Source organism: Chlamydotis macqueenii, chromosome 1 (genome assembly GCF_036417535.1).
Source record: "Chlamydotis macqueenii isolate bChlMac1 chromosome 1, bChlMac1.mat, whole genome shotgun sequence".
Classification (NCBI taxonomy): domain Eukaryota; kingdom Metazoa; phylum Chordata; class Aves; order Otidiformes; family Otididae; genus Chlamydotis; species Chlamydotis macqueenii.
In genome coordinates this window covers 31,565,097-31,579,441 of record NC_141556.1, presented here as the reverse complement: position 1 = coordinate 31,579,441, position 14,345 = coordinate 31,565,097, and the positions used below count along the sequence as shown (strand labels likewise).

General features: G+C 38.7%; 1 protein-coding gene across 1 annotated transcript in view; it reads right to left on the bottom strand.

Annotated features, from left to right (window-relative positions):
* The window catches only part of CNTN1 (contactin 1), a 252,855-nt gene that overhangs the window by 92,972 nt on the left and 145,538 nt on the right, over positions 1 to 14,345 (bottom strand). The window contains exon 4 of the mRNA XM_086748148.1: positions 6,518 to 6,647. Within this exon, the coding sequence (XP_086604274.1) occupies positions 6,518 to 6,629 (112 nt within the window). The 5' untranslated portion in view covers positions 6,630 to 6,647. The remainder of the gene's footprint in view (positions 1 to 6,517; positions 6,648 to 14,345) is intronic.

Genomic DNA, 14,345 nt, shown 5'->3' with positions numbered 1-14,345 from the left:
TTGCATACTTTAACAAGAAAATTACTATTTTACTTTAAAAAATAAAAGGTATAATAGTATGAATTTTCATTTCAGAATGTCTGTGCAAAAACAAATTCATTTTGAAGATAATTTTATAAAGGCTAGCAGTAGTTTTTGATGGATAAACACCTAATAATTCCACTGTAATGAAAAAATGTTTTCAACAAATAGATGGAGATAGTTTTACTAAGGGCTGGCTACAAGAGCTTCTGCTGGAAATATTAAGATCTCTAACTTCATCTTTAAGAAGTGTAAAATACTGTTTGCTTAAAGCAAATAATGATATAGCATTGATGAAAGTTAATTAAAAGTCTCTCATACTCTTTCAGGAACTCAATCCATCACAAAATTTAAGCACAGAAGTTAAGCGAAATCAACAAGCTTCCTTCTGAACGCAACGTTAAGCACATGTTCAAGTCCTCTGCTGGATAAGAATCAATAGGATTCTAAAACAACACAAATTGTGATGTGAATATCAATAGCAAATCACAGTTAAAAGCTTTCCAAAGGTCAGTGTCAGAAAGAAGCTATAACAGGTGGAAAATCTTAAGATCCCATCCCTCCCACTGTGCACCGATATAATATTATTTTAATTAACATCTTTATTTTTCTAATGAGCCTTCTCCTTCTCTTTCTGTTCTGGCTTTTGTACACCTCTCTACTTCCCTGGCATTTAACATTGCCAAAGGTGGCTGCTTAAGGCAGTCATTTGGTATCACTCTCATATCTTGATCTAACTGACACTGTTGTCTCCTATTACATATTTTCACATGAGAGAGGGACAAAGTTCTGCTGACACAGCACATGGCTAGATTAACCTTGAATGTTAATGGATGCTGAACAGAAGAGCCATGGACTCATACATTATCTTAACTATCACTACGTCGTCAGGTTCCGTATCAGCACTGCAAGCCTAGAAACCATTTGGTCTTTAGAAGTAGACTTCATACTGTTTTCAGTAGGTCACAAAAATTAGGACCTACTACTAATACCCAAGAAGCTCAAGCTCAGAAACAAGATGGTCTGGGAATGAGCCAAAATATCTCTACCAGGCTTGCAGGAAGGTAAACAAGGCACTTCCAGGTTTCTGAGTATTATGAGCACAAAACACATTATGATTATTTATTTACTCTGCAGTAGCATGAAACAGTCTTCTACAATTCAAGCAAGGACATGGCAGACAAAACAAACAGGTATTAAGCACATTTATCCACTTTGCATTTTAGAAGAAAATTCGTATCTTTCTTTAGTAACTGTGAGTAATGCTGTATGTTGTGGTAAAAAGCTTAAAATACTGTAGATTCTGGCCTTCAATTAATAAAATGTATTTTTAAACCTACTGTTCCGGAGAAAATCCAAGCTATACATAATTAAAGGTTTGGAGGTTGGATTTTTTTTTACTTCTTTCATAATCAAGTGGGGAAAATTGCACTTGGCATTCATGGGAAGCTTATGTGCCAAAGCAGTAACATGCTCATGTCCACAGAACTCACAATGTAGCATTTCATGGTCTACAACAACGATTCCATCACCCTGATGGAGAAGAGGTACCCAAGTAAGCCAGCAAGACACTAAAGGTATATCAGTTACCAAGAACCATTTAGTACTCTAACAGGAAAAGTAACCAGTCAAGCAGTCCCACTTTATGTGATACAAAAGAGTTAGATTGTTTTTGGGAAGGGTACTCTACTTTGCTGGAACGAAAAGAGCACAATTATTCCTATCTCACATGTGTCAGTGAAGTCCTTGGAGAGCCACATAGGTAATTACGTAGTTTGCCCTTTGCAGCAAGTTTCAAGTATTGAAAGCCCCAACCCTGGGCAGAGCAAGTTTCTCCACTTACACCTAGGAATGACAGGGTACAGTTTGCTTGTCTTCTCAGGCTGCCAAGAGGAATGCCAGCCAACATCAAGTACAGTACTTCAAAACATACTCACATTTGCCTATCAGACGCTTAAATCATTTAGGAAATTCTTCCTTAAAAACAAAAGTGTTACTTCAAAAGTGACTCAAGAGCCTAACATGTCGATCTCATGGCAAAGCCAGTGCTCAGCAAATTAGGAATGAAGGAAAAGTGCAGTAGTTACTCTGCACAATCTCCCCACACGAGCCTTCCAAGTGCATATGAAATATCAGCAACGTACTCAGAAATTCAGCATGCTGTCTAATCACATCCTCAATGGACACGTTGAAATAACTGCCCTGCACTGAGAAGCCCTGTGTCTTACTGGCTCGCTGGCTTTACTAGCTTTCACTGAAGCTTGGGATCCTAGTGATTTTTGAAAAGAAGGCACTAGGTTCCCTTAAACAGCAAAAGTGCTTTTGACATTTTTCACCAAAAATGGACTATCAGCTCATTTTGCACAAACCAAAATAGTTACCAGAGCGACCTTGAAATCCCAAGGTAAAAAATATAACAGTCTGATTAGAAATAAAATATCAGAGGAACACAGTAACTTTTTTTTTTTGCTATTGATTCCTCTTATAGTTAAATATAATAAAGTATTCATTAAGAACAACAAAATACAGGGCCTTTGCAGTTTTTAGTTAGTCTTCTGGAGGAAGAAACCACCAAGTCTGTTGCTGAAGCAGACGTAATCTTTTGGTGCAAGGTTATTATCCCAAGCGAAGACACACCTTGGTTCACTGATTTATATGGGATGTGCTAGATGAAAGAAAAGTCTAAAAATCAGACTTAGCAACAGGAAGTCAAGGGCAACTTAGAAGTATGTTGCAGAGAGCCCAGATGTCAGGGAAAAGGGGAGAAGAGTCAAATATTACCAGGCGTGAAATAATTTTTTTTTGGTAGTGGACTGACAATCATCACAATGTTCCCTGAGGAGCGATTTGCTGCTCTCATTTGCCTTGCACTATTCAAAGTGCACTCTGAAAAGCAACCCTTATTATAACTGTCTGTTCTATCAGTATGTGAAAGACCAAATTACTTACGGCTTTTTCATCAATTTATATCTGCAAGACTACATTTCAAGTACTAATTTACCTGGAAACTAAATATTGCTCCTATCTCACTGCAGAAGATGATCTCTGCCTAAACTTCTATTCGTGTAACATTTACCTCCCTTCAATCAAGGAAGTGCACATTCCCCATCGATGGGAAAATGCCAGTCATTGTAACAGTTCTGAACTTCTGTCTTTGATTACCACAAACCAGAACCAGTTAAAAGTCAGGGGTTTTATTCCAAGGCAAACACCAAATTTCTGAAAAATACGTATTTCAGTTGGGAAAAAAAAAAAGAATTTAAAATTTCCTGCAGCAGGAAAAAGATCGATTTGAAAATATGCAAAAATCATTAGCTTATGGAGTGTCGTAACTGCCACCCTTTCAGGCCAAATTCCAAACATCTCCAGTCAGTGCAGCTTTCAGGTTTTCAGCTTCCTAAGTCCTTGTTTCCCAAATAAGTCTAGCAGGTAATTCTGGAAGCTCTCAAAGCTCAATCAAAAGCATAAATTCTTTATACTTTCAGACTTCTCGGCTGGTATCTTTGAACTTGGGACAGATCATATGGCTAGACACCTCAAGGGACATTGACCCTGAAAGCTATCAGTTTCCTGGCTCCAAAGCAGTTAATATAGTAGGTCTGTTTAGGAGCCACGGGCTGCCAAAACCTTTACTGGTAACTCCAGAGTCACAGATAGATTTGCCCAAAGGCAACTTACATGGTAGAACCGCCCAGAATTGTTTGTCCAGCACCACAGGAGGTAAGGTGAGCCAAATATACTTCCAAAGAAACACCATGTTTTGTTAAAAAGTGCTAAAGCAACTTTTTAATATTCTGCTTTCAACATCTGCTCCCAGCTAACTTGTCTCTTCACTCTGGTCCTTGGTCTGTCTTGTTATTGAAACGAGAACTTAAGACCTTTCCTCAAAAACCGTCCTCAATTCCCACATTCTCCATTACTGTTGACATTGCCAGCGTTCCCCTTGATAGTATCCTATGTGCAAGACCACCTCCTAAAATGACCTGATCACCCTAATTGTGCTCCTTCTTTCTTTAGAGTATCTATCTTTCTCTTTTTAACCATATTGTCAGCACTTACAATCAACTCCTTACACTTCACCTTGGTTACTGCAGCTCTGTATTTTCTGGTTTCCATGACATTTTCATTGCCAAGAAATACACTGAAAATTAACATCTGCTAAGACTAACTGCTAGCAGCTCTTGCACTTATTTGAAATGAGAAACCCTCCAGCAAAATTCAAGCACTGGGCCAGAGCAAAGACTGCAACATCAGATGTATACAATTCAGAAGGGCGCCATAATCCGTAGATGTCAGAAGTAGACTGCCTCTTAACTGAAATGGATATTTAACTATTTATGCAAAGTAGAGCAGGTGCAAGAGCAGAGAGTATGTGTGCTACTCAGCCTTGCAATAACACACTGGAAATAATGAACTCCTAATTGTGTAAGACTACGAATCGTCCACACCGGAGGATAATGGCATATCTTTAGCGATGGTAGTAGCTCTTATATTTGGCTTTTGACAAAAAATAGATGTACGTCCTGGATTTATTCCACACCAGAAAGTAAATTAGGAAGTTTCTCTGAACTGGGAAGAACACTATTAGAACCCCCTATTCTTCTTACAGGAATCATAGCCTAACATAGCCAATCACAGTTAAGCAAAAAATCAAATGAACACTGCTGTTAATACATCAATGTATATTAAAATAGCATGCAATATCATCAAACCCATCTTTGTTCTTCCCACGTCACTTACTCGTGACCCTCATAGCACACAATCTTCCTGCGTCATTCTAAGGCACCTGCCAGGAGGTGCATTTCTGGCTTCTAGGCACAACAGCAATGCACATAACACACAAGTAATAGCATTAATCACCTGGCCTTGCCCATCAAGAAATTATCTGAACATTTGTTCTAAGTGACTGACTCAACTTTTTTATCAACCAGTGTCCAGCACTTGCTTTGCTACTGCAGCTGATTATTCTGTTTGATGTCACTATGTTCAGAGTGAAAGGATACATGTAACATTAGTGATAGTAGTTGACAGCCTCTTTTTTTCAGGAAAAGCCCAGTATTAAATTAAAGCAATGAATTTTTTTTTTTATTTTGGTGCCATGAGCAAGGCTTATATCTTAATAAAGAAAATGTCTTTGAAACACATAACAAATACATTGTAAGAATGAGCTCTCAACATTTTAAAGGTCCTTATTTTTATTACAAGTCAGTATATCCTCCAGAAAACTCAAATATGGAGTAAAGAACTGAGTTCAAACCCTTCAGAGAATAAAATAATACTCTCACTGAAGCAAAAATCACTCTTGTGAGCTATGGAATAATTTCTTAAAGGCAATGAGCTTATATCACAGTATTAATAAGATTTTTGGACTCAATAATACAAACAATGTGGTCTCATGGTAGTCAAATTGAGACGATCCCTGAAATGGCAGGCCAGATTAAGCAAGACTATGAAGAGCTCATTTCAATTAGGGACTCATTAATTGCATAAAGAACCCGGAGAAACACAGGAATGTTTTATGAAATGCAGTAGAACTAGCTTTATGAGTATGTTTCCCCTCAAAGTAGGGAAGAATCTAAAGTCTACCTTGAACACAACTGAATCGTAGTACACAATATTTGAACTTCTCAAACCTCAGTCAATATTTTGTGTATGTACAACTTAATTATTCCACTCTTTACATGCTCAAGTCTCAGTTCATGCAGTCTTTACATAAGAAAAATGTTTTCCTTCTTGGGAAAAGCTCTGCTTATGCTGACAATTCAGTTATCATAGCAACTGAAAAACAGCCTTCATTTAAATTGTTACAGATGTCTGAAACAGGCTTTACAAATCTCAGAGTTGTTCAGAACAGTTGCAATAGGAACTAGGTTTTAATCCTCAATTTTAACTTTCCAAAGTGCTCCTTCCATCTCTTAGAATTGGAACAAAATTTCAGTTGCAAATATCTCAGTAATTTCAGATGTTAAAAATACGACTCCTGAATGTTTTAATATTTATGGACTCATTTCTATTTATTAAAAGTTTTACCATTTGTAATTTAAAATTAAAGCCAGTATATGCAGCATTTCCCCACTACATTATGAAAACTACCACTATATTGTGCTGGTAGGATTTTATGAATTTTAGATGTTGTCTATATTACAGAATTTTGTGTTTAGTGTCTCTTCTTGTGAGTATATTTCCATTCTTCTAACCATGTTGATCATCTCTGCACAAGATTATACATTTTTTATAATCTAGAAAAAGAAATAATTCTGTATACTGAACTAGAACAGGCAAAAACAAATTTAAGGTCCAGATCTTCATTTTTTCAGGCTTTGAATTATGACTTCCATTGTAGCAAGCATGTTTCCTTACAGTTTCATTACTCATATTTACTAATTCATTGTATCTGCAGAAATAAATTAAAGCCATACAAACAGCATAATCGACCTTGAAATGTATAAAACTGAAAACAGTTAGTAAAATGAATTAACATGGGAGGCCATCTTACCTGCCAGGCAGAAGACTAAACAGGGTGTAATAAGATGATATATGATGAACCACATGGTTATCTTCTGTTCAGCGATTATCTCAAAAGGAACCATGCCTTGCAACGCCAGCATTCAAAGAGCTAAAAATACCTGATCAGAGAGAAGGAAAAAGAAGTGAATTATTCTGACATAAGGCTTTATCTCATATCACATTTAACTTGCCATATTATCTGTCTAAACTGAATATTTAAGAGTTAATATATGATAAAGTCTTTTGAATACTAAATGCATTATCAAATTTGCTGGATCAAATTAATGACCTCTTTTATTTAGAGAAAATATTATTTAAGAGTACTCAGATTTTCCGGTGATAGTAAGTAATACGGTAAATTTAATACCGAACATCCTCTTTTAGACTCATCCTCCTGTACCGAAACTATCCTTTGGGTTGGATCTAGATCCTCTCACTAAGAACACTTCACTCTATTATAAACATTAAAATAATATATTGTAATATATATAATATATAATGTAATATAATATAATAAAATAAGGAAAGTCCAGATTCTGTCCTCCTCTGTCTCAGTAAATGCTACATTACAATTAATTACGTCACACTCTGTAAAAACAAAATCACAGTGAAACCTAAGTACATTAATCTCTTTCAGGATTCATTTATTTTGTCTAGCATATAATTACTTTTAAACTTTTAACATACAGCTCATGACCATGTCATATTTGACATTTTCTCTACTCCCCATGGGAGAAACTCTGCCTGTATATATACTAAAACCAAGCTAAAGAAACATGCAGCTTCTTTTGTATATTCTAAAATTTTAGATACCATTTTTCAGAGTACTTCCATAAGTTTTTTATTCAATCAGAATATTTTGCTAGCTTTTTGGTTCTGGCTGGTGGCTGTTATCTATTTCTTTAGGGCAATGCGTCATCATGTTTGCAGTGTGCAATTTTCCATTTTGTCTAATGAATTTCTTGCCATGAATACATAAATGCATCCTTTACATCCATCACATCTTGTTCATACTTCTCCTCTTGATTTGTTCTGCTGTAGCACTGGTTAAGCTACGACCTTCACACAGAGCTTATTGCCTTATCATCTCAGGCATATGCCGATATTATCCATTCCTCCCGGTATATTTATTTTGTTACTATTTCATTATAAAATACGCTTATACACACTTGAATACCCTTCAGTAACATGCATTCTAATTACACACATTCAATTTTTAGAATTGGTAGGGATTCCATTTGCATGCTAAGACAGCATTGTCACTTTTTGCAGGATGTAATACTGATGCTAATGTTTTCTAGCTTCCCATGCCAAGTACCAATGACTCCAACTGTGGCTTCCACCTTTTACCGAGACTCTTGCTCCTTCCAGCTCAAAACTTTTCCTAAATCACTTTCTTTTCCCAAAATACAGATGTTTTAGATCTTGTTTTGAAAATGCCCTGTTTCCCACCTCCAACACCAAGAAATCGGCAGTTTCAAATTTCAAAGCACATCTACAAACGTATCTGACTCCCTAAGTATGCTTGGGATAAATGCTGCTCTGACTAGCAGAGAGCCTTGGGTCTGAGCTGCTGCTGGACAGGCCTGTATCAGTCTGCACGTCTCATGTCTCTCCTTGAGGTGGCTAGGAACATTTCTTGGCCATTGAGGCCCTACACTTGTCCCTTCTTCCTCAGAATAATGCTAAGAAAATGTTTACCTGACCATGCCTCAGAGAGTGAGCTTTCTTTAGAGGCGAGTTTCATGAGGTGTTCTATTAAACCCCATAGTGTAGGAAAATTGCAAGAAATATCACAAGAGGATTTCAGGAGTTGTTGCACTTCACATTTTTCCTCTTTTTTTTAGCAGATGAAATCATTAACAAACAAGTCAAACTGTATTAATTGCCATGACCCTAAACTCATGGCTGTTACATGAAAACAGTGCTCAGCAAAACACATATAAGAGCTAAACAGTGATCCCCAGAACCAAGATTTATTTAGAAATACTGCCTGGAAAAAGGCTCTTATGTTGCTGTGTTGGTTTTGTTTAGTGAGGGTTGACTAGAGTGGCAGCTTCTGCAAGAAGTTGCTAGAAGTTTCCCCTTTGTTCAGTGGACTTAGCCAGGTCTAGGGAGGGTCCGCTGCTGGCCAGGGCCAAGCCAATTGGTGGCAGAATGTTCCCTGAGAACGCCTCTGTGATAACATATTTAAGAAGGGGAAAAATAAAAATTTTTCAAACCATAGCAGTGAAGAAGTAGAAACAAGAGCAGAGAGGGGGAGGCATGAGCCTTGTGAGCCTCACCCTCTGGCCTCCCGCTGGGCGGCCGTCTGGGCCCCACTCAGCCCTGCCTCGCTACAAGAAGTGGAGAGGAGATGTGAAGAGAACCTGAGAGGCGTCTGCCTGAGCCAATTGTGAAGAATTTCTTGTGAGAGGAACGGCTGCAGACACCCAGGTCAGTGAAGAAGGAGGGGGAGGTGTAATGCTGCTCCTTACAGAGATTCCCCTGCAGCCCATGGTGAAGGAGGCCCACAGAGGGGCAGAGATCCACCTGCAGCCCATGGAGGACCCCACACTGGGGCAGGTGGATGCCCAAAGGAGGCTCAGGCCCATGGAGGGCCTGCACTGGGGCAGCCAGTTCCTGAGGGACTGCACCCCGTGGAAAAATGACCCACGCCAGAACAGTTCATGAAGGACTGCAGCCCATGGGAGGGACTCCACGATGGAGCAGGGGAGGAGTCTGAGTTCTTCCCTCAAGGAAGGAGTGGTGTAAAGTGACAAGTGATGAACTGACCATAACCCCCATTCCCTCTTCCTCCCTGTGCTGCTCGGGGTGGGGAGGAGGTAGAGATAATTGAAATTAAGTTAAGTTTGGGAAGAGGGAGGGGTGGGGGGAAGGTGTTTTGTTCCCTTTCTCATTATCCTGCTTTGATTTTAATAATAAATAAATAGTTTTCCCCAAGTCAGTCTGTTTTGCCTGTTATGGATACTCCAAGGATCTCTCCCTGTCCTTATCTGAAAACTCGAGCCTTTTTGTTATATTGTCTCTCCCTATTCCCTCAGAGGGTCGGGGTGTGAGAGAGAGACTGCATAGGTTGGTCCCGAGCCGGGCTAAACTACAACAGTTGGCAACAAATGCCTGTGCTTACTGTAGCTGGATCCAAGGGGAAGAATTTACTAAACATCTTTACCCTCCCGCTTCTGTTGGCACTAAAGTTTCTTCAGACTCCATCACACAAAGGACATTCACAGTTGTTTTAGGCATCTACCTTAAGTGATTTAAGTAAGAGCTGCTGTGTCTGTATGGTTCCTCCAAAAGCCAGTGGTAGGCTACATCAACAAATGACTTTGTATACTTTTACAGCAACGATATCCTGGCCATGAAGGTTCTTGTGTTATGACACTGCCTCGTCTGGAACATTTATTTCCAAGTGACATGAGTTAAATTGCATGGTTACACTGAAATAATGCACATAATTAAACAGCAATGAAACAGCAGCTCTGTTGGGAACAACGCTAATTACACAGTAACTCATGGTGATAATAACTGTCTTCAAGTGTATTGATAGATGAAACTGTTAAGAGTAAACCTGTGTTCTCTCTCTGACATTACAGGCACCACTTCAGACAGAAGACCCTCCTCCCTTGCTTTTGCATAGTCCAGGTTTGATTTTGGAAAGTTACCTTGTCCTCTAGCTCTCCAAAAATTCCTTTCTGTTGGCTCAGAAAAAAATAGTTTGAACAGTGGTTCAAATGACAGTAAATAAAATTGTGTCAGTAAATGCTATAAATACCTCATTTTATTCAGATACAAAAATATCCACCCTGCCGAGATTAAAATCCTTTCCTTGTTCTCACTTCTTTCGGCTGAGTGGGTTCTGTATATAGAGCACATCCATCCCTCTCGATTTATCTCAGCTTGTGGACAAGAAGAGAGGCTGTTTCACACTGCTCTGCTGAATTTTGGCAGAACTGCCTGCTATGAGATGAGACAGCAGGCAGGTTATCGCCTGTATGTCTGAAGTGGTATGGCTGTAGATGATGCTACCACCCAGCTGCCCGGGGATGAGTCCAAGTGTATTCAAGGCAACAGCACTGATGCCGGAGGCAGCACTGTGGGCTGCAGCGCTCACGCGGTTACAGCTCTCAACCTTTTATCTTCACAGAGTGAGAAGGATATTGTTGCCTAAGTAAAAATCATTCCCAAACAAAAGAACTGTCATTAGTACGACTCGGTTTTCTCCCCTGTAAAAGCAGAGAGTGATTGCATGCCTGGACATATCCTTTTAGTCTGCACAGCACACTACCCTTCTTTTCTCACAACAAAGCATCATAATTTTAGCAAACGAGCAAGATATTTTTAAATATGCAATAAAATGAGCAGGCATTTAACTGCATCTGTGTCAAGTTTAATTACTATCTAGCACTCATTAACACATTTAGGTCCCGTTTGACTGTTCAGTTTCCCAAAAGAGCCAGTCACTACTACAGGTCCTTTGCCTTTCTGGATTCAAGAAAACTCCTTTTGCTGAGCTGTCTGGAGTGCAATCCTCCCAAAGGAGGTGGGGAAAACTGGGACATTGGCTGCTGAATAGGAAGAACGTTCCATTTTGAACACAGGAACCTCCCACAACACTTCTGGAGACTTGCAGTGTCTCGTGATGCTTCCTTAGGATAAGAGGTGTTCCCAGGACACAGAAGTAGACCTGCCTCTCTGTACTACCCAATTATGAGGATTTTTTTAATATTTCAAAATGCACTTTAGGAAAATGTCTAAATTTTCTTCCATATTCTGTGTGGCTTTCTTCAGGTCTTCACTGCACACTTTGGCCTTCATTAAGAAGAAAAAAAACACTTGCTTTACAGCTTTGAAAATAGCCAGTGTTTTCCAGCATATCCCTATTTAAGTCAAATATGTAGATGACATCATTATTTTGCAAGGACATAAAGCACGCATAATGCAGATACAAAAAGAAATTACAAACATCAGGTAATGGAAGTCAGTTGAATAAAGATCATGAGATCAAAAGCAGTGCAAATAGGCTACGTAATCTACTAAATTTGAAATCAAGAAGGCGTGGGAACAGACAAGGGAAAGCAGAGCAACAGTGGGGGATGTTAAAGGGGTGAAGAGGAAGCAAAGAAACAGAACTCAGCATTACAGAGGGAAGGATGTCATGTGGGGCATGTAAGTGATGTGTGGGAGGATGGAAGCAACAAACCGACACAAAAGGGCAGTCAGAAAGAAAGGTAGAGAGGGAAAGTGATGGAGGTGGAGATGTAGGCAGACGAAGGTGCATGAGGATTAGCAGTCACCTCTGTCAGCAAATCTCAATGTTTATCATGGGAAGATCTTCCCTGAACCTCCCTTGCCAAGGTTTTCAGTGTGGAAACAGCACGATCACTGCATCAGCCCCCAACATCTGCTCAGGGCTCCTCTCAGGAACCCCAAGTGCTGAACAGGCAGAGAGGGAGCAAAGGAAAGTGTTTAGGAGCTCTGGCTTGGTACACTTAGCTAGGAGAGGTAAATCAAGATGCTTGTTATGATTCTCATTTCCTGGTATATGATGATAATTATATACATTCAATTTTTAGAATTGATAGACCAGATTAGTTCCATCCAGATTAGACTATAAATAGATACAACGATCTAGAAGAAATCTCTGATTCTCCACCCTTTTTCAAAACATGAATATATATAATTGCAATAATTCACTAGTAAATTAACACAGTGGCAAGTTATAATCAAAATTTTTTAGGAGCCACACAATACTTCAACCTAATCAGTGTTTTGTATTTGTTTTTACTTCAGGCTGTTTTAGTGATTTTAGTAAGCATCTAATTGCTCATTATCTTGATTTTCTTAAAAGAGCTGGCATTTTTTTTGCTACGATAACTAACTCCTCATAAATCTTATTAGTTGCTCAGTATTTAGAATTCAAAAGAAACTTTTGAATTTAACAAAAATAATGATGTACATTGCATATTATTTCTTGTATCTTGTATTTCTTTGTCCTTTTCTACTATCTTGGTCTTTGTAATTTAATTTTGTGATCAATCAACAAGTTTTGGCATTCTAGGTTAGACTGTGCCATTAGAAAGGGCACTACATCGTATGCAAAAGTCTGGCTTCTCAACCATCCCCCGCAACACATTAATTCACTTCTGAAACCAATGCCTTGGCCACTAGCATTTACTAGCTTTCTCCAGAAAGGTGATGACTGTCAAGTTCCTTGCCTCTGCACAGATTTATCTCATTACAGTGGTCTGAAATTACTGTAAGTACATTTCCAAGCCAGTCCTGCTCTTATAGCACTGCTGTGTCTGCAGATTTGAGATGCTAGCTGGCTACCCCTTAGAGTCAAAAAGTTGCTTTAGTTCCCTTCACAAAGGCTTGTAGAAACACTTCCTTTCCTTTTGATCATCTGTGATTTCTATAATTATACTCTTTGTTGGTTGCCAGATTTGTTCAAACTGAAACCAAAATTCAAATCCATTGCCCTCAATACTGCCCGATGGCCCAAACAGTCCGTCACCAAGTTGTCCTTCTAGTATTTTCCACATCATTCTATTTAAATAATATAGCTACTCCCTCCACTTCACATGAATGAAAGCCAGCTAAGAAGCCCGTCAATTTCACGGCCCATGGATAAGATACTCTTCTTGAACAGAATTTACACTTTCAAGGACAATAGGTAATAACATAAACAAACAACCACTAAGTTGGAGCAAAGAGTAGTCTAGTTCCACCTGCAGTTACAGATTTTTTTTTCTACTGCTTACAGTTTATTAATATATTTAGGCAGGCATGATTCTATCATTAGTGGACCAGCTCTGTATTTCTGCTTAATAAACATTGACTGGAAAGATGAAGAACCAGTGTCTTGGAGGTGATGAGGACTCCAGAGTTGTTACAGGGCTTGGCCCAAGCTTCAGTGGGAAACCTTAACTTTGGAGTGCAATACAAAAATTCCATTCATTTACACATATTTATAAATCTACTTTTTGTGCCTTCTTTTCCACTTAAACTCTCATGTCGATAGCCTTAAAAGAACTAATGTCCTGGCACACTAATGATGCGCAACATACTCTGGCTCAGAGTTACCCTTTTCTTCCCCTCCCTGTTCCCTTTTCTGCAAGCTGTGGCTTGTCTCCAATAATCAAGCACCAAAAAGACGATAAATTCCTTTTGTTTTAAGCCATGACGTGTTTTGAGCCATGCCTTTTGAACTTGACAGCAATAGTGCCTATTCTACAGAGCAAGAAAAAAGTGCCTATAACAAGAAACAAAAACATTAAATACAGGACGATTTGCAGAGGCTTGCTACAAGATACAGAAGGTACCAGGCAACCTTACTGTTACAAGATGTCTGTCTTCTGCGACAATTTTCTGATGCATCATTTTTTCAAGTAGGACAACATGCTGGTAGTTAATCACACTGTGAATTTAACTCTCCTGCTTCATTTATATTTAAACATCAAAGAATTCAGACCTTGAGAATCAGTAACTTCTTCAGGCAGTTGCTCAGTAGGCTCTTTTGCTTTTTTGTTAAGCAATTAAGAAGCCCTATGGGACTTTTCTTTGCTTGCCTGCTACATCATCCTTCACCTTTTCATTTTTTTCCTCTCTTTGTTTTAGCTTTCTATTATTTTATCTTCTCAGATAGTTCATGCAACTAATGAGATTTCTTATTTTTCTTATTTGCATCCACAGAGTCATTATGAATCAACATTAATTCTTTTCCCTACAAGGATTTCACAGTGGTCATACATCTATCTCATCTTGCAGTTAATCAACAACTCTCTAGCGAAGGGTCACTTAGTATTGCCATTATA